We start from the raw sequence: 20,381 nt of genomic DNA on the forward strand, positions 1-20,381 counted from the left end.
TAACTGTGATAAAACAGTAAGTATACTATTAGGTTCTGGAAAAATTATTGGTAAATTTGATAGGTTGAACTTGAATGTAAATGGAATACATAATAACAGTCAAGTGAAATCAACCAAATATCTTGGCATGTTGTTAGATCCCAGTTTGAAGTGGAATTTGCATATCGAATATATATGTTTAGGAATAAGCAAACTCATACGTTTATTAGCTCGACTGCGTCACTATATATTGATAAGAAAAATTTGAAAATTGTGTACAATTATCCTCCCTATTTTTGACTATGGTGAAATAGTATATGGTTCAGCATGTGCAAAATACATCGATTCATTGCAAAAACTTTAAAACAGAACATGCAGAAGTATATTAGGAATAAGTCCATTCAGTCGCACGTCTATACGTGAGTTACATGTTCGTTTGGGGTTAGAAAACCTTATCAACTAGATCAGGGGCGGATCCAGCCTCCGCCAATAGGGGGGGGGGCAAATTTTTTTCACCCATATTTTCCCCGATCGGCCGCTCAAAGTTGATTTTTGTTTGTTTCTTTGAAGGGGTTGTCCCAGTGGCGTAATGAGCCAAAAATTTTGAGGGGGCTCGAAATGGCGTATCGCGTAAAATTAATAAGAAGTTACGAGCGAGCGAAACGAGCGACCAAAAATTTTGATATTGTTTTTCATTACAAAAAGTTGATGATAGATTCTAACATAATATCTGGAAAATAATATTATATTTCACCCTATTCCCTTTCCTTTTCTCTTTTTTCGTGATCGTGATTTTTTTTGGAGTGTTTAAAACACAGAGCTTAAATTTACCCCCTTTTCAGACGGAAATATCAAATATTTTAAGCGGCCATGTCCAAACAGTCATTTCATAGCTTTATTCTTATAACAACATAAATGTGTAATAATTTCATAAGTCCTATCAAAATAGTGCGAGCTAAACAATTTTGAAATTCCAGGCATGTATTTTGTCCTGAAAATTTAGTTGAACATTTTGGGGAATGTTTGTAAACCTGAAGAAGATGCGGATGTAACTAGAAAATTACTGCGAGCGCGAAGCGCGAGCAGGAATTTTCATAATGCGTTCTGGCCTTGTCGAAAAGGGACCACTTAAGGACGATTTGCAGTTAACCATTAAGACGATACATATATCAATTAGTAAATAATGCGAGCGCGAAGCGCGAGCTGAAATTATTTTGACGTTCCGGCCTAAAACATTAACGATCGATGCACTTTTTGTAATCGTGAACGGTATAAGTATAAAACCAAACAATTGATGCGAGCGCGAAGCGCGAGCGGAAAAAATTAGATTTCTAACCTAAAAACGGGAAACTTTCTTAATGTTTTGTAAATCATGAAAAAATTGGGTATAAATTCTTCTTACATTAATAATGCGAGCACAAAGGTTGAGCAGAAAAAATGTCATATTCTGATCTGAAACTGGATAGGCTTATGATTGAAATAGAGAACAAGCTGCGTATCTGAATAAACATACGTGAGCGTGTTTCAGATTTTGACCTAGAATCTGGGCATTCTAAATACCCTTTTTTCATCATGAAAATCAATAAAGCTCGCGCTTAAAATATTTGATATTTCACTATGAAAAAAGGGTCAATTTAAGCTCTGTATTTCAAGCACTTTGTAGGAAAATTATGAGGTGGATATGATTCGTAATTCCGAAGTTTCGTTATTCCGAAGGTTCGTTATTCCCAAGGTTCGTATTTCCGAAGGTTCGTAATTCCGAAGGTTCGTTAGTCCGAAAACGAAATGAGGTTCGTAATTCCGAAGGTTCGTTAATCCGAAAAAGAAATGAATTTCGTAATTCCGAAGATTCTTTAGTCCGAAAACTAAATGATTAACTAACCTTATTTCGTTTTCGGACTAACGAACCTTCGGAACAACGAACCTTATTTCGTTTTCGGATTAACGAACCTTCGGAACATCGAACCTTATTTCGTTTTCGGATTATCGAACCTTCGGAATAACGCCACAAATGTTCAGATTAACGAACCCTTTTACGTTTTCGGATTAACGAACATCGAGGTATAGGCAATTTGTGTGATTCGGAATTACGAACCTTCAAATTTGCAAATCTGCAAATATAAAGGTCCCTTGTATATAGTCTTAAAATGTTTTTCTTACATAGGCTCAATGCCTTCCTCCCTGATATATGAAGTATTTTGAATTTGATACTGGAACCCCACATCCCCTATTTTCTCCCCTTTTGTTGAAAAAGATTTTTGTGAGAATTGTCTTTATTAATTGTACCCCGTGCATAGACGGATCCAGGGGGCGAGGGTCCAGCCCCCCCCCCCCCTATTGGCAGAGTAAAAAAATGAAAAAGGGGGAAAAGGGAGGGAAAAGAGAGGAGAAAAATGAAGAGGAGGAAGACGAGTGAATAAAGTAAAATGAGGGGAAGACTTGGAAAATATAAATAATTTTTCATGTCACTCTATAAAATTTTTGCTCGCGCTTCGCGCTCGCATTGCCCGTTAGGTTGTCTTTATATCTTGTTTAATATGGAGCCTAAATTTGAGCTTGGAAGTCAATATTATAAGACATATTTCAACTCTGTTTCTGTTTTTGTTTCTGTTCTGTATCTCCCGTAGGAACTCGGCAGGACTGCGTTTTGCTGGTAAACGCCAAGCGGGTATATAACTAATTACCTAGGAATCATTTTACGTCTAGGTTAATCAGTCATATTTGGCTGACCTTATAGACGACAGATATTACTCTCAGGCCTTTATCAAAGTGGAGACAATGGCAGTGTAGGTATTCGAACTCACAATCTTGTGATTATGAGTTCAATGCTCTAACCACTGGACCACACCCCCACACGACCTTGGAAATCGAACTTTCATTATTTTGTGTGATTTATAAATTGATTTTTAAAAGGTGTTCTGTAAAAATGTCAGTTTTATGGTAAGAATATTCACATTTCTGCTCGCTCTGCGCTCGCAAATTTTGATTTATCAGGTACCTATTATTTTCGTGTATAAAGTTCTCAAAATATCCCTTTTCAGGTCTGATTGTCAAACGTATTAGCTAGCGCTGCACGCTCGCATTTTGATTGACGAGTTATGTATGTCTCAAAAATTGATTTTACAACAAACTACTTGAAATCCCCTTTTCATTACAGTTTATCAAAATATTTGGATCGCGATTTGCGCTCTCATTAATGGTTAAAATAGATTAACTGGTGCATCCTATTTATAATCACAAATTGCTTGAAATGCCCAGTTTTCAGGCCATAATATCATCAGATTTCGCGCCCTCATAGGCATTCATGAGTAAGATATTAATGTAATAAATAAATTGTCCCTTTTGTTTCATCTCGCGCTTAGCAAGAGGAAGAGGAAGATATAGTCATCATTTTCATATGCATGCCCTAAGGATGCCCCGGTTCTATGACTCAAAATAATAATAATGGAAAATATCAGCTCTTTATTAAGTGCGATCCATATCAACCTCACGTAATTTTCCTACAAAAGCGCTTCAAATATAGAGCTAAAATTGATTTTTTTTTTTTCAGATCAGAATAGGCCTATCAAACAGTTCTTATGCTTGCGCTTCACGTTCGTAGTATATGCATTTGCATACGCATCTTTTTCAGAATAGCAAACATTGCCCAGAATTTTTAGGAAAAAATACATACTACATAAAAATACATAATATTAAAAAAAAGTCGGATCCATCAATGACTCTTTTCTTCCACACAAATTAATGACAATAAAGAATTGAATAATTCAAAATATTAATGTAACAATATTAAAGACACAGCTTGATCGTGTTCTTCATTTTTGCTATGTGCCAAAGTGAATTTCAAGTTTCATTTATTTCTCCTCAAGAGATCAAGATAAAAATACATTTAAAAAATAGACAATGTGAATACAACGAATATCAAATTTAAAGAAAGTGACGTAGGGATTGGCCAACTTAGAAGAAACCTTGTGTGAGGCGCCAAACCATAATAAAAATTGTACTTAAAGAAATATTACAAAAACATCATATAATCACCAATTCTATGAGGAAAAAAAAGAACAACAAAAAACATAACAAATAAACACCTAACTAAACCTTAACCGAATGAGAATGGGGGGGGGGGAGGGGGGAACAAAAAATAAATCTAAGACTTAGACAATAAAAATGTTTTGTATTTCCTTTTAAAAACAGATACCGAAGGGCTTGATTGAATGTCAAAAGGGAACGAGTTCCAAATAATTTGACTGGCACTGCTGCTGCTCAAGTTGATTTGAAGCATATAGAGATATATTAATAGCCATGCTAGTTAAATATTACCTTTATATTTCGATATTCTATGATTTGAAGTTAGCTACTGTTCCGTATATAATTTTCTATTTTGTACAAATTTACTGATTTTTTAATTTTTATTTTAAAATTATACATATAATTTTAATTAAAACTTATGTCATCATAAAAAAATATATGACTAAAATATTTTTTTTATAAAAAATTATTACGTAAAATTTTTATTTGGAACTATTTTTCGAAAATAAGTCATTATTTTCAAAATCGAATTCATACCCTTATATCGATGGCTTTGCTCATTTCTTTGTACACTGTAAACACAGTTTAACGTTACGCCATAGACTTTGCGTGTACCATACCGGCAATATACACACACAGCTGCGCTGCACAGAGTCAGTCAGAGGAGTGAAATTGCGTAGTGAGAGTCGAGGAAACAGCCCATGATTTACTTAGATTTACACGAAGATTTGACTCTGAAATTCAGAGTTTTTACTATTTTTATGATCCAATAGGTAGAGCAACAGCATGAATGAAAGGCCCGAACGAGGAGATGAATCTGGAAGTGAAATATGGACTTCCTCATCCAGTTGGGAGGCGCAGTGTCTGGAAGAATTGGATCGGGAATTAGAACCAAATTTGGATGAACGTCTACCGCAAGAGAAACAGTTTGCATCAGAAAAACTTTGGTATTCCTTTCAAAACTGCGCTAGTGCTGTAACAACTTTATATAAAGGTTTGTTCATTCATTAATTATCAAATATATATGTCTGTTTGTAATGGGATATTGTGATTTAGTCATTTTATCGAAGAAGTTACAGAAAGTCGGACTGAAACTAAAGTCGAAGTTAAGTTGTGTCTTCTATTCTTAAAATTAATGCCATGGAATGGGGGGTATGGTTGGAACTACCCCTTATCGACCACCTAATTTTCTAAGCATCGTACCTGCAAAAATAATTATCACTTAAGTTTTATCTAGATTTTGTCTAATTTGTGCAGAAAATTGAGCTGATCAGATTCCCACATTTCGATCGACGACTGATTCTATTCGTATATAGGCTATATCGGCCTATATCGGCGAACGACGAATGTGATGATTTTACATTTGCACCCTTCTTTTGGAAATGACCACCCGCGCTTGTGATACACTAAGTTTACAGCTGATTCTTTTCGCGTTGGTGAAATATTTTGACTCTTCCAAATCAGTTCTATGATGTCAATATGCTATTGCTAAATCATTAGATCGTCTCACTTCCACTGCGAGCTCCGGCACATGATTCAACGATTGACGATGGATAAAGCCATTTCCTATCAGATTTTTTGGTATGAACAACAGTTTTGGGGGGGGGGTTGGGTCTAGTCAATACAATTTTGATGAATTCTACTAAATTTTTACATTTTTTGTCGTAAAATCGATTCTTACTTTTCCTATGGACACTGCGCCTACTCTCTCGCGGGTATCGTTTGTAATATGCAATGATTTTAATGCGCACAAGGTGGTCGGTAAACGACGGTATGTGGTGGTTTCACTATACCTCAAGCGATGTTTGTGCAGGCTCCATTCCACTTCACTACCGCTACACTACGCTCTACCTACCCAAACATCGAGACCCAAAACCTGCTCTGATACTCCGAGTGGTAAAGGTGTAAAAAATGGATACTTATTGTAAAAATTATACGTCGAAATGGCATTAAAAAAGAATAAAAGCTTAATTTCTTACTTTACACCCTATTATTTAATTTCAGTCCATAGACTTATGGCATAGATTCATCCTCCAGTTAGCCTCAAAATTCGTGATTTAGAGCCAACATCGAGTTTCTCACACGTATGAATAATTCGCTGCCGATTTCAAAACATCGCGCATGCGCATGAATATGAACATCGCTTGAGGTAAGGGGGATTAGCGTAATTAAACTTAAAGTAATGTTCAAAACAGTCTTACAACGGTCTAAAGGAAAATGGTCTTTCAGTGGTCTTTTAGCAGTCTTTCAGCGGTCTTTCGATGAACTTTCAAAGGTCTGCATATAGTCTTTCAATGATCTTTCGGCAGTCTCAAGATTTTTGCAGAGATCACTGTAAGACTGATGAAAGATCATTGAACGACCATTGAAAGACCAGGCAGTCCATGGAAACTTGGAAAGAATTCTGAAATGATCACTTGTTGCATAAAAGATCTCTGAAAGACCATTTAAAGATCTCTATAGGACTAGTCTAAGACCAGTAAGACGAGAAATATCCATCAATCTTTCAGAGTTCTTTAATCTATCTGAGCCATTCCACAGAGATGACAAATTTCAGTGATCTTGAAGACCGCTGTATATGATAGACATCTTCTCTTCAACCTCGTGGTGACAGTGGACGCTGCCGTGAAGTTTTAAAGGTCGTACTACTGACGGAGATCAATGCGTTACTCTCTTACCTCCTTTATGATGATAGACATCTTCTCTTTTACCTCGTGGTGATAGCGGATGTCACCATGAACTTGAAAAATTTGTATTACTGACAGAGATCACTGCGCTTCTCTCTTACATTTTCTATGATGAAAGACATCTTCTCTTCAACCTCAATTTATTTGTCTTTGCAACTTTGTCGGGAAATGCTTCCTAAAGTTATATTTCTTCTTGGATATAAAAAGTTCTCAACATAGTAATAAATCGATTTGAAAACACTAGCTCAAAAATTTTAATAACATGTTCCGAACCATCGTGGATGCTTGCTACTTCTACTACATTTTAATTTCATTTGCGACTTTAAGATGATGCGTCGTACGAAATCAAGAGATCATTCCAATTATTCTAAATCCTAGCACCTAAAAGTACTTATAATAGATGTCCTGCCGATCGTTCATTAGCCTGTGATCTATGAGACTTATTTTCATTTTATTTTCCTTTGTGACTTTGCTTGGAAGATGCGACATTCGTTTATTTTTCTAATAAAAGTCACTCAGTCTATTTGAAAGCAGTAAAACCTCGAAACCCTTTCAAAATATGTTCTAAACGATCGCGCATGTTGGCGACTTCCATTCCAATGCATTTGTCTTTGTGACTGTCATTAGGATGCACGCAATGGCGAAATTTGTTAAAATATATTTTGTTTTTAAATATCGCTGATTCGATTTTAGAAGCTAAAGCCTTAAACTGCTGATCCGATTTTTGATCTGATTTTTTATCCGATTCACAATAATTAGCTGAAACTTGTTCTGCTACTCTTGGGGCTCTTTCCTTTGAGTATCTAGATCTATCAGTTTTTAGCTCATCCGGCCCGAAGGTCCAAATGAGCTTATGCCTTGGTGTGGCGTCCGTCGTCCATTGTCTGTCGTCCGTCCACAATTTCAAAATGCTACTTCTTCGCCATTTCAATTTCAATTCTGTTTGCTATATATGATAGCACTAAGTGGGGATTCAAAACATCTACACAGAATTTTGAAATTCATTAAATATGCTAATTTATGCGCATTTTTCAAAATTGAAAAAAAAATGCTTCTTTATTTTTCGACCGATTTTGAATTTTTTGCTTCCATCTGGTAGAGCTTCATGAGGTCCACCAAACTTGTACACAGAATTTTGACCTGAACAATTTTTATGCTAATTTATGCAAAATTACTTTATGCAAATGAATTCACATAAAATGCTTCTTCTTCTTTATTTGTGGACCGATTTTGATTTTTTTCTTCTGGTAGAGCTTCATTAGGTTCACCAAACTTTTAAACAGAATTTCAAAATTTTGACTAGAACAATTTTTATGCTAATTTATGCGAAATTAATTTATTCATATTTTTAAAAATTCACATAAAATGCTCTTTTTTTAATTGTTGACTGATTTTGATTTTTTTTTTCTTCCATCTGGTAGAACTTTATGAGGTTCACCATACATCTACACAGAATTTTGAAATGTTCAGTAGAAACATATTTATGCTAATTTATGCAAAATTTATTCAGAATTCACAGAAAATGCCTCTTTATTTGTTGACAGATTTTGATTCTTCAATCTGGTAGAACTTCATGAGGTTCACCAAACTTGTGCAGAATATTTAAATATTTTGTCTAGAAAATTATGCTTATTTATGCAAAATTTATTCAGAAATCACAAAAAATGTTATTTCTTCTTTATGATCAATTTCAATTTTGTTTGCTTTATATGATAGCTCGAGGTGGTTATACAAAATTTCAACACAGAATTTTAAACTCATTAAATATGCTAATTTATTCATATATTTTCAAAACTCACAAAAATTACTTATTTGTTTGTTGATTGATTTTGATTATTTTTGTTCCATCTGAGAGCTACATGAGATTCATCAAGGTTCTACACAGAGTTATGAAATTTTGACTAGAAAATTATTTATGCTTACTTTATATGAAATTAATTCATAGACCACAAAAAATGCTTCTATGTCATTTATTCTTCAATTTCAATTCTATATCCTCAATTTATGTCACCAATATAATTCACTACAGTGTCAACTGGGCTGAAATCGAAACTGTTAAATTTCGTTGTGAGATGCCAAATGAGCTCCAAATCATTGATGTGCTAGTTGTGGAAATAGCAGAGATTTTGTTTTGAGTGCTCTACTGGCTGCATTTCTCTCCAATTATCTTCAAATTTGTCATGAAGGTCATTATGGTAAATCAAACTCACCTATTGATTTTGGAATGCGTGGAGACATGGTTGCCATGGTAACCATATTTTTGTGGAAAATTTGGTAAAACCAGTAACTTCTGCTTTTTTCCAGTTTGTCATAACAGTTGGCACAAAGAAGCAATATTAGAAGGTGAAGCGAAGATGCCTATCATTTGTGGTGGGGGGTCTTAGTGTTAGGTTTACAAAATATACACGTATCCCGATTACTCTATAATTGTATTCCCCAAAAGGTGATACTGGACGATACTTTAGGTTAGAGTGCAAAGTCACGCTGCTAGCCTGCTACCTCAATATTGTCATCAAATTTGGTACCCACAAGCAAAATGTGGGCAGGGTCATTGTCGCCATGATAATTAATTTATTTATTTAATGTATATATTTGTCAAATTTCTGTGTGAGCTCTATATATTGCAATGACTGATTACGCGGTGGGGTTCGGGGATACATGTTCTCGGCCGCGCGACCCACCGAGCATCTCTAGTTAACAAATAGCTGAGGAAATAAAAGGGAAACAAGGTTAGAAATGTTTACACGAAAGTTTATACGGTGTGAGGGATTTGGGAAGAAGGGCTATAGTGTACTGTATAGTGAACTGATGACATTGTCTACATTCAGCACTCAGCATGAGGGAGTGCATTTTGTGGTGGGGTTCGCTAACTTTTGAGCACAACTGTGTACATGTAGTTATACCTCTGCCTGTAAAAAAGAAATTCTTGCAAATATGAGGATTGATAGGCAAATTCACTATCCAATAGCCATTATTTGACTGATTGGTAATCGGTAGGGGAAGGTGTGGTAAGTTGAGCATGGGGGCAAGTTGAGCCACCACCCCTAGGCCAGTAATGAATGAGTCAGACATTGTGGTGGTGTTATGTATTGATGACCCATTGCATGAACCCACCACATTGTTTTCAATTTTGAAACAAAAAGTACTTTTTTAAGAGAGAAAATACAAATTTCAGCCAAAAAAGTAAAATAGGGTGTAAAATAGATAGTGCTTTTTACACACACATACATGTCTTTAAATATAATAAAGACATAAGAACATGATTGTTAGTCCAGGTATGGATCTTCATTCTTGTCATAGTCTTTTACATGATGGATGCATAAGAAATGTGTGGATGCAAAATTATCGTATGAAGTTCGTACTGGGGTAAGTTGAGCCAGCCAACATGGGGCAAGTTGAGCCGTGGTAATTCTTATGGTAATGTATATATTTGAAAAAACCTTGAAAAGCCATCGATATACAGGCAGAAAGAAGCAAAGTTACATGACTGTTCTTTTCCCTTCAGAGGATGTTAGTATTTGTAGAGAATTAGCTAGTGAAAAGACCTTAAATAAAAATTTGACATGCTGGTTCTTTTCCCATACATTATGTACATAGTTTTTGTGGCTCAAGTTACCCCAGGAGGTGGATCAACTTACCCCACAGATGGGCAAGTTGAGCCATATGACATTTCTGTTTTTAAAAGGTGACAGTGACTTTCAGTGTGGGGGTAGAAAGTTATACATGTATATACCTGGGTAGGTGAAAAGTATTTCAGAAGAATTAAATTTTAAGGCAAGGTTCTTATTTCTACAAGATTAATAATCATATAAATTCTAACATGCAAAGAGCAAAAAAGTGTCACAACTTACCCAGCCTTCCCCTGTACACTTTAATCTGGTTAATTTTAGAACTTATTTTAGCTTGTTATTTCCATTATTTTTCTCTTTTTTGACTTTACAGAACGTCTTAACCAAAGCAATATCCATATACCTCTTTGGCTAGTTTTCCAAAATGCTGCTGGATCAGTCACACAGTTATATAAAGGTAAGTGATTTTGTATCTATGACATGTAAAATAATTTCACTTTAACTACATGTGTACATTTATTTAAGTAATAATGTACACCTTGTGATATATACAAAATTGTAAATGGGCTAAATGCTAAGTACACCAAAGTGCATGTGGACAGGGTGGGTGATGACCAAGTGGCAATTTCTTGTGAAATTCAACTTTCATATGATTTTTGACATGTCACAAGAGAAGATCCTGTCATTTTGTTTTTAGAAATGCAGAGAGCTTGTTGAGGAAAGATATGTATTTGTATAATTACATATGTCAGTGTCACCATACTTGAACGGTATATTTCTTTTTATAATCCTGATGAAAAAATGTTAATCAGCTTGTGTCCTTGCTCTTCCTTCTTTTCTTTTCCAGAAAGCACAGATGCACAAAAATGTAGTTTAGATCTAGGTATTAGCATTGGGCACCAGCGCCGCACCAGAGACATCGTGGCCTGGGTCAAAAAGCGCAGGAGACACATACGTCGTGAGGATCTCTTAGCATTTCTCTGCGGTAAGGCACCGCCTGGCAGGATCAGGCCGTCACATGGAGTACCACGGAGTCCCTCGGATAGATCATCCCCACGCACCCTCTCTCCGCCACGTGAAGCCCAGAGAACAGGGGAGCCTGTAGATGATCTTCAACCCTTTAGAGATGCCCTAGCTTTGCATGGTATGCTTATCCAACATTTAGAATCATGTCTACAATTTTTAAAGGACAAGTTTACCCAATAAGTAGTCGATTTAAATAAAATAAGAAAAATCCAACAAGCATAACACTGACAATTTCATCAAAATCGAATGAATATTAAAGTTATGATATTGTAAAGTTTGGCTTAATTTCAGGAAACAGTTATATGCACATCCTGTTCGGAATGCAAATGAGGGGACTGATGACATCACCAACTCTTTCTTTTGTATATCAGTATGTAAAATATCTTAATTTTCTCATTGCCATGTGAAATAAACTTAAGATTTACTCCTCCCGGAATTTGTGGAATTATCATTGTTTAAACATATTGTTGTTTAGTCAAGTTGGTCATTATTGTCCAATCTGTAAAAATTGACATATTGTATTATTCCAACAATAAAAAACAAAAGAAATAGTGAGTGATGGACATCATTGACTCTCTCATTTGCATGTCACTGAGTTGTGCATATAGCTGTTTTGTGAAAAATAAGCGAAATTTCAAAATGGCATGACTTTCTTAATTTACATCCGATTTTGATGAAATTTTCAGTGTTATGCTTGATAGATTTTTCTCTATTGATTCAAATCAACCTTTTTCTGGGATGGATTTGACCTTTAAATGATGCCAAATATCGATGAATAATATCAAATTAGAGTATGGTTTATTTAAATGATCAATATCTTGTTAAAGGTATCAGACCTTAAGTAGAAATGTTTGGTCGTGATAAGTACAAGTGAAACAATTCTTGCATAACTTTACTCAGCCTGACATATATTTTGAAGTTAGACTAAAAAATATATGCAGACATTGATCATTTTAGAACATTATGATATGAAGTTCTCTTATAAAAAAAACATATTTTCTGGGGTTTTTTTGTGTGTGCTTTAGATAGAAACCTATAATTCTAATATATATTTTTTGAGTAGGCTACCCTTTTAAATGTTTTAAACAGATAAACATGTAGCACCATATGTATACAAATCTTCATCTTTAGGCAGTATCAAGTATGTTTTTTAAATTGCTGTTGAGTGTGTGAACAATAAAGTTGACTTTCCCTATGAATAATATAGTCCTTTAATATGGAGTAATTTATCAGACCAGATTATGCAAGTTGCTTTATCAAAGTCTTATTTCTTCCAAGTGAAACAGATTTTCCAAGGTTCCAGGAGATTTGATATGGTCAGACTCATCTGTAATTTGATTATATTTCTAATTTTGTATAATACTTGCTTGATTAAATTTTAGGTCTGAATGGGGCAATGGCCAATATAGGAGTTTCCCAATCACCCTCTTCACACCACTCATCATCGAGGAGACGCCACGCATCAAACCACGATCTCTTCCCAGAGGATCTTGTAAGCCATCCCGACTCACGGAAACGTTCTAGCACCACCAGCGCCCCCACAGCGGAAGGATCACCATCGCACAAACGCTCACGTCTACTATAAATAAACAAAATCCTATACATCGTGTGCCACTATTGAATATGTAATATAAAGCGAAACAAAAGTGTGTGTATTACCTTTGACAGCGTTCATGGACTATGACTGTTGCCTTCCTCACATCACAGATTTGATAAGATTATGAATATTAGTGTGCATACAATTGGGCATTTTTTGTTTTTGTTTACCAATTATTTAAAACCAATGCTGCACATGTACATGTATTTTATGTGTCAGTTACATCTTTTCTTTGTTTTTTCTTCTGTAGTTTTACAGTCTGACCTTGATTGTACAGGAAGGGAGGGGGGGTATTAAAATTTTTTTACAAACATCCGACATAACTTTGGTGCTAAATCACATTTTTAATCATCTAAAGGCTTTGCGCGTGACTTGCTAGTGACTATTTTTGCTACCCACAGGTCACTTGCATTGACAGAATCTTGCACGTATCTCATTGGCAGTTGCCCACAGGAGTACATGCAAGTGTGATTTGCCTGCTGAAAAGTTTTGAACATGCTCAAAACTTTCATACTGGTCAGTTGCTTTTACGTAACGATGGGACATGGCGTTATATGACCAATATCTGTATAATTGAGGTCAGGCTATCCTTTTTCAGTATTTTTCACCATTTTATCATTAAAAAAAAGTCATAAGGAGAAAACCACAACTTCGTATTTTTCGTTGTTTATTGATTTTAAAGTATATTTGCTCACTGTTAACTACAATGTATACATTTTAGATATCTAGCGTATAAATATACTTTTGATATTTGATTTTTTTTCAATTGTTTTTTCATGGAATGTTACTTCCTTTTTTTTTCAATATTTTTTTTTTCTATTTGATACTGATTGGGTTTTGTATAATGTGAATTCTCATGAAGCTTCACTTTGTTTTTGCTTTATGAGTTGCACTATGTTGAATGTAACAAGGTATTACCCATTTATATAACGTGTAAAATAAAAATATAACTTTTTTTTGCCCACTCAAGCCAATGTGTAAAAATTGAAAGCTTTATATGCCTGTCTTGTAAATAGATTTCCATCATTCTTATAAAAATTTTGCTCTAAATGTGAAGTGTGATGTTTCTTGTGATCAAATTTTTGACCTCGAGAGAGAAATGGTTCTTTCCTTTCAATATATCAAGTACTGCATGTAGAAATGCAAATTATATTCGTAAGCCTATTAATGATAATTGATATAAATGCATCATGCACACATTTCTTGAAACCTTCAGTGAAGGCAACAATAAAATGAATATGCATATGAATATACAATTAGCTGTAATAAATGACCATGTGGTTGTTTCTCAAAAACTTAAGTCGTACTATTAGATTAAACATCAATTCTGAGATGTTTTTGGCATGTAACGCATCACCTCATTGGTCAGATCAATACTGACGAAGGACGTTTTCCAATAAATACATGTATGTTTCCAATATAGGTAGATGCATATTGGAATTTATGCTGTTGGATTCAATTTGCAATCGAGCTGCCACAGTCTATAAGAAACACACTCATAGTTTGAACAAATGATTTTGATCACATTTAAGCTCTTGTTACATTGGTATTAAATTTAACAAACAGCTGTTACAAATACAGACTTGGATTTGTTGTTATGTGGGACTCCTGTAGAATTTTGTGCCATTTACAAATATTTGTGATTAATCTTTGTATCTTAGCTTTATTTTGCAAGCTTTGTACAGTTTTGAATAACGCCCCTCCCCATCCCATTATATATTATTTCCCAAAGTCAGCATTTTTGTAAATTTACAAAGTGATTATATATTTCAATCTGTTTCGAGTTATTCTTTTAGTTTGTTTTGTTTAGCCACCTGAAAGTTGTATGGTTTGCTTTCAAATGCTTTATGATTTTGATGGTTGTTTTGCATGTTTTGTTTTGAATATTTTCTTTATGAGATAAGTATTAGAAATGATTTTCTTAAGTGCTTATTATTTCATGAATTCACTTTCCTTAGCAATTTATTGTATTAGATAAAACAATCCTGCACAGAATGTGAACAAAACTTAAAATTAAGAACTGAATAATGTTTAAATTTCTTGTGTTGAACAAGTTTTGATACAGATTGAAATGATTATTAACTCTCTGTGTTTACAGTGTAAATCAGATTTCAAAATTTAGTGCATTTCATAATCTAGATGTCAATTGCTATTCTGGTCAAATACATTTTGATGAAGGAATACATTTCCTAAGTAATTCTGCTTTGGTATTATTGATTGGATCACAGTATTAATTCAGTAAGCCTACTCTATTGGATAATATTGGGGAAAAGGTTGGCATGACAATTTACGACTCACACATCATGTCAAACTTATGTTCACATATTGGTGCACTTCTGATGACTATGTATGAAGACCTAATCATTTAAGCTTCTTCACATGGAATTTCTATGTTTCACATTCATAGAGATCTGTCTTGGATATTGGGTTCAGTTCCACTTCTGGGTATTGGAATGGTTTGTACCAGAGACCTTGTAGTGCAATTGAAGCTGAACTCTTCAATTTGTTGTAAATTTCATCGATCTCCCTATCTTTGCTGTAAATGTAGACAAGTGCAATTACTTATTGCATTTGATTGGTCAACAGCAGAAGTTTGAAACAAATATGAGAATCCCACTTTTTGTTATTTAAAATTTATCCCTCTTAGCCCACACAAATTCCCAACTAGTTTCTTATTTGATAAAATAAACATCTGAAAGTTATATACTGTATGCTTGTGAGCCTCATAATCTAACATTGCAAATATTAAGTGTTAGAATATGCTGAATGTATATTTTAAGCAATTTTATGAGATGAATATAACTGCAGCCAAAGGCATTAAAATGAGATATTCTTTACCTCTGATTATAACAGATGAGAATACATAGCCAAATGTGGCAGTGTTTAGTCTATTAAAATAAGCAGGGAATATTATGTGTGTATCTATGTATATAATTAGATAGGTAAACAGTAGTTAGTTCAGTACTGTGATATATATGTAAAGTTCACACTGTAAACATGTTCAATGGTAGCAAAAGCGACCAATATAGTGCAGAATATATTTCTACTTGATAATTTCAGGTAGTTGTGCATATCTGGGGTATGTAAGCCAGTGGGTTTGTACCGGGCAATGTGTCGTGAAGTTGAAATGAAAAGATATATTATAAAGGGTATGTGACAATATTCGATTTGAGATGGACACTGAAATATTATCAGTTTTTTTTATTTGTTTGGTTTTTAGTTTTTTTTTGGTGATTTAAATTTAGGGAAATATGTTTTGATGTAAAATTGTGGAGCTATCCCATTGGGACAATGTGACTGCATGTTGTGGTTTGACCCTAAACTTTGATGTAGAATCTTAAAATCATCAAAAATTGCATCTACACACATACTGCCCCCTAATTTACTGTATCATTCAATAATAATAATAATAATTGGAATTAAATAATCACTAGAATTCCTGATGTTCTTGTAAATGATTGGCAAATTGGTGAAAACTCAAAAATTACTGTTACCACAAGCAAATTGTGAGTCACAATGTCTAACTTATAAAGGTGTTCTCTCTCAATTTAGATGAAAAAATCAAATGTTTTAGTTCAATTGGGCTGTTCCTTGAAAACAAAAGTCCATATATGTGTTTATTGTAGAGTTAATCTTTCTGGAGTAAAATTTACATGACAAGAGGTAATCTGTAGTTATGGATTTGAGACCGTCCTCGGCCATGTCTTGCTGACCTAGGCCTTGGTCTCAGTCCGAGTCACATAACAAAATCTATTAGAGAACCTTTGCTCTATTGTGGCTTAGATGATCCTGGCTTTGACTCCATCCCTGGTAATGTTAACATGCCTTCTTGTTTGTTCATTTGTCTCTTAATTTGAGATGTCCTTACTCATAACTATTGTGGATTCAACTTCAATAAGCAAGGTTGTTGAAGTTTGAACCCAACTAGAAATTTGGAAAAATAATATGAATACCAAGAAATTATCAGCCATTTTGCAAATTGCATTATTTTTCTGAGAAATGTAATGAGACGAGACAACAAGTTATTTTATAGGGAAAGTCCACCCTAAAATTGGTTTCAACGTAAGCAGAAAAGTTCAAACCATTACAGAGTTTAAAATTTTGTGAAGTGTTCAATTTGTGGTGTCATTACGAGCAAGCTTCCATGTATGTCATGTAATATAGGTTCCATGATACTATTCTTTTTTTCTCATAATATATGACTTTACATGTGGAGTCAATATATGACCCTTCATGCATCTACATGTAGGTAGGGAAAAAAAGGGTCATCATGAACCATTTAATACATAGCAATTAACATACATACACTGTGAATTTTATGATGTGCATGTATACAGAGCTGCTCGCTTGTGACATCACAAATTTGATATTTTTAAGTTCTGTTATTCTTTGATATATTTTCATAAAACCTTTCTCATTCTTGTCTTATGCCATCAACAGCACTTTGTATCCTCTGGAAAAAAAAATGCTATATAAATCCAATTATTATTATTCTGTCATTCTTCTACTGTTATTTGGTCCAACTTGATATGAGGGTGAACTTTCCCTTTAAGTGAAAGTGTGTATCGTAATCTTTTTAAGATAAGCCATTATTTGCTCCTCAGTGTAGCATCGTGTGGTTAAAACAAATCTATAATCTGCAGCAAATGTTATATGTACCGGTTATATGCAGTGAGTCTTAAAATGTACTCGCTAAAAAATTAAATAACACTGATATTGGAAAAATTGGAAAATCCTTGTGTTTCGCACTTTGTTACACTGCTGTTGCTGTTGTATGTTTCATTGTTTGTTTTCCATATACTTATTTATTAAACCTAAAGTTTTGGAAAAAAATCTAAGTGGGGAGTCAATAGACAAATGATAATACAGATGCCAACTGCTCCTATATTGAAGTATTTTATATTTGTTCTTCTTACATAAACACTGCAGGGTCCATGGAAAGTACCCCTGTCCCCATTGGCATTATTCATATGTCTCTTGAAGAAAAGTTGAAAAAAAAAAAATTTTCAACCAAAACCAGTCATTTTCATCCCTCCACATACTTTAATTCATTCTAAAGGCTGGCTTCCCTGAAAGATAGTTACATGTAGTTGATACATAGAGTGTAAAAAAGGAGGAGATTGGATAGGATAAAGGAGAGTGTACTGCAGTGCGTATCAATAAAAAATTTACACTCTGAAAAAGTCCTGGGAATTTTTGTAAAGCTCACAGAAATAGGTTTGTGCAGAAATGCTCATTTTCATGCTGTGTCAAGGGGGAAAAAGGCAAAAACTGACCGTGCGGTACAGTACTCGTGCATTTCTTATGCATTTTTAGCCACTTGAAATAAAACAATTACTTCTAAACATTTTATAGCAACTTTGCCGCCCAAATAAACATTTTAACCCTAGTTAAGCACTTCCTTTACCTTTTTTGTGCCAACTGGATTTAATGACATACCAATGTAAACAAAAATTTTATTTCAGACATCTCCAGCATTTTATCACAAGTTTTTATCATTAACAGTGGGTTTACATTTCAGTTAATACTTGTTACTCCACTCTTTTCCCAAGCTTGACAATGATTAACAGACGGAAAATCTAGCCCAAGCCATTTCATTTCAATCACAGCTCCTTGTAAAGCAAATATCATGATGGCCTGTGTTTGGAGGGGGGTGCAATGGCAGGCTATGAAGTATTATGGGCAAGAAAACAAGGTATCTTCAAATCAATCTTCCTAGCTAAAATCGCTGTTCATCATGATTCATGTCTGCTTTTATTCATATAACTCCTTCCAATTTCTACAAAAATCATTTTTCACGAACTTTTCAAAAGTGGTGCTCACTCAAGCAGAAAGAATTTTCGACAGTTATCTCATCAATTGCTTTAAGAGATCTGTAACAATGTTTGAATGTGGAAAAAGCTTCAGAATATTACAATATTGCAAATTTTACAGGATTATTTTTAACTGTAATTTTTTTTGATAGGATATGTATAAAGATAAAGTGATGACAAAGAGATAAGGAAAGGATATTGTAGAGTAAATCTGTTACCCATATTCTGAAGTCTAGGTTAATTTGGGCCATGATCTAATTCTGTGCTGACATTATCAGAAGCTGAAAATGTATGTTTCTAATCTTTAACTTGTTCTTTCATGTTCTAATAGTGAAGAAAAATACTTTAAAAATTATTATTCCCAGGCAGTTATTAATGAATGTGAGCTCACAAATTGAACTGCTTCTGTCAAGTTTTCATCATCATTGGCTATCCATAGTTAAATTAAGATTATATTCAGAATATGGGCCTGAGAGAATTGGAAAATTAACAAGTCAATAGAATTAATTTTCTACAAGGAAATGAGGTCGGAGAAAAATATCTTGCAATTATGTGAATTTCAGTACTTTATTTTCAACACACTTCTGCCTATTCATTATAGAGATAGACATAGTAGAAAATATATAACTACAAATCATTTACAAGACCATATAAAATAATAGATTTACAGAGAAATATAAAGCCAATATTACAAATATACATGTAGTACTATTTAGCTGAATAGATTAAAAATAATATGTTAGTGTCTCAAAGCCATGAAATTTAAGAAATGCTCAAAGAGAATAATATACTACAATTTTTCATTTCATAAACCCTTTATATGAAGTACAGAAACAATGAATCACAAACATTTGTATTTTCAATTCACATGATAAATGAACATTGTATAACCAATGTATATATACACCAATCACTGTCTATTTCAAAACAAGAGTATTTTATTAGAGTATAGAATGTAATAAGAGTATAGTCTAAACGATAGAAAAGTTATATACAATTTGAAAAAGATACTTTTGTGACCACTGGACATTTAAGTTCTCTTTGTCATATCATTTTGTGTGCTTATTAAATCTTTTCATGTTTCCTGTAACCATAATTCATGAAGCTAGTGCTTATCATGCTAATTAACATGGAGCCAGGAACATACACTTAAATGTTACCATTACAAGTTTATACATCCTAGCTATAGTTTTTAGCTTTTATACGAAAAAAAGGCACTCGAAATACATTGCTGATAAAAAGTGAAATCATGTGAATGAATACACTGATATCAATATCATGACAAAAATATTTCTGGTAGTATATTGCTCATGACTAAAAGGGTATTGCTAGAAACTTGCGATCAATTGCATGACAATTTTAGGTCCAAAATCAATCGCAAGTCATGCGATTTCAAATTTGCAAGTGATTGCTGGGGATTGTTTCATGAGAGAACTTGTCAAACATTTGGTCAAACAAGTCCCGGTTTAATAATAATAATGATATTCCGCATTTATATAGCACGTAACACATCGGAACGACGTCTCTCAGTGCTTTACAGATATATTATTACCCCGGTCATCGGATCCTTGCATACCTGCATACAATGTATGCACCTTTTCCGCTCCCTGGAGAGCATTCCAACAAGAGTTCCAAGACTTAATTGCTAGGCGTACTACATAGGCTATTTAACACCTGGGTGGAG

At 34.0% G+C, this 20,381-nt stretch overlaps 1 protein-coding gene across 1 annotated transcript; it reads left to right on the forward strand.

Annotated features, from left to right (window-relative positions):
• Positions 1-4,600: 4,600 nt before the first annotated feature.
• On the forward strand, positions 4,601-19,557 carry LOC121422928 (UPF0472 protein C16orf72 homolog). Its single transcript, XM_041618169.1, has 4 exons — positions 4,601-4,999; positions 10,635-10,718; positions 11,109-11,405; positions 12,670-19,557. Exons 1-4 carry the CDS (start codon positions 4,792-4,794, stop codon positions 12,870-12,872), a joined length of 792 nt encoding a protein of 263 aa, XP_041474103.1. The 5' UTR covers positions 4,601-4,791; the 3' UTR covers positions 12,873-19,557.
• The last annotated feature ends 824 nt before the right edge of the window (positions 19,558-20,381 follow it).

The sequence above is a fragment of the Lytechinus variegatus genome, chromosome 10 (genome assembly GCF_018143015.1).
Source record: "Lytechinus variegatus isolate NC3 chromosome 10, Lvar_3.0, whole genome shotgun sequence".
Classification (NCBI taxonomy): domain Eukaryota; kingdom Metazoa; phylum Echinodermata; class Echinoidea; order Temnopleuroida; family Toxopneustidae; genus Lytechinus; species Lytechinus variegatus.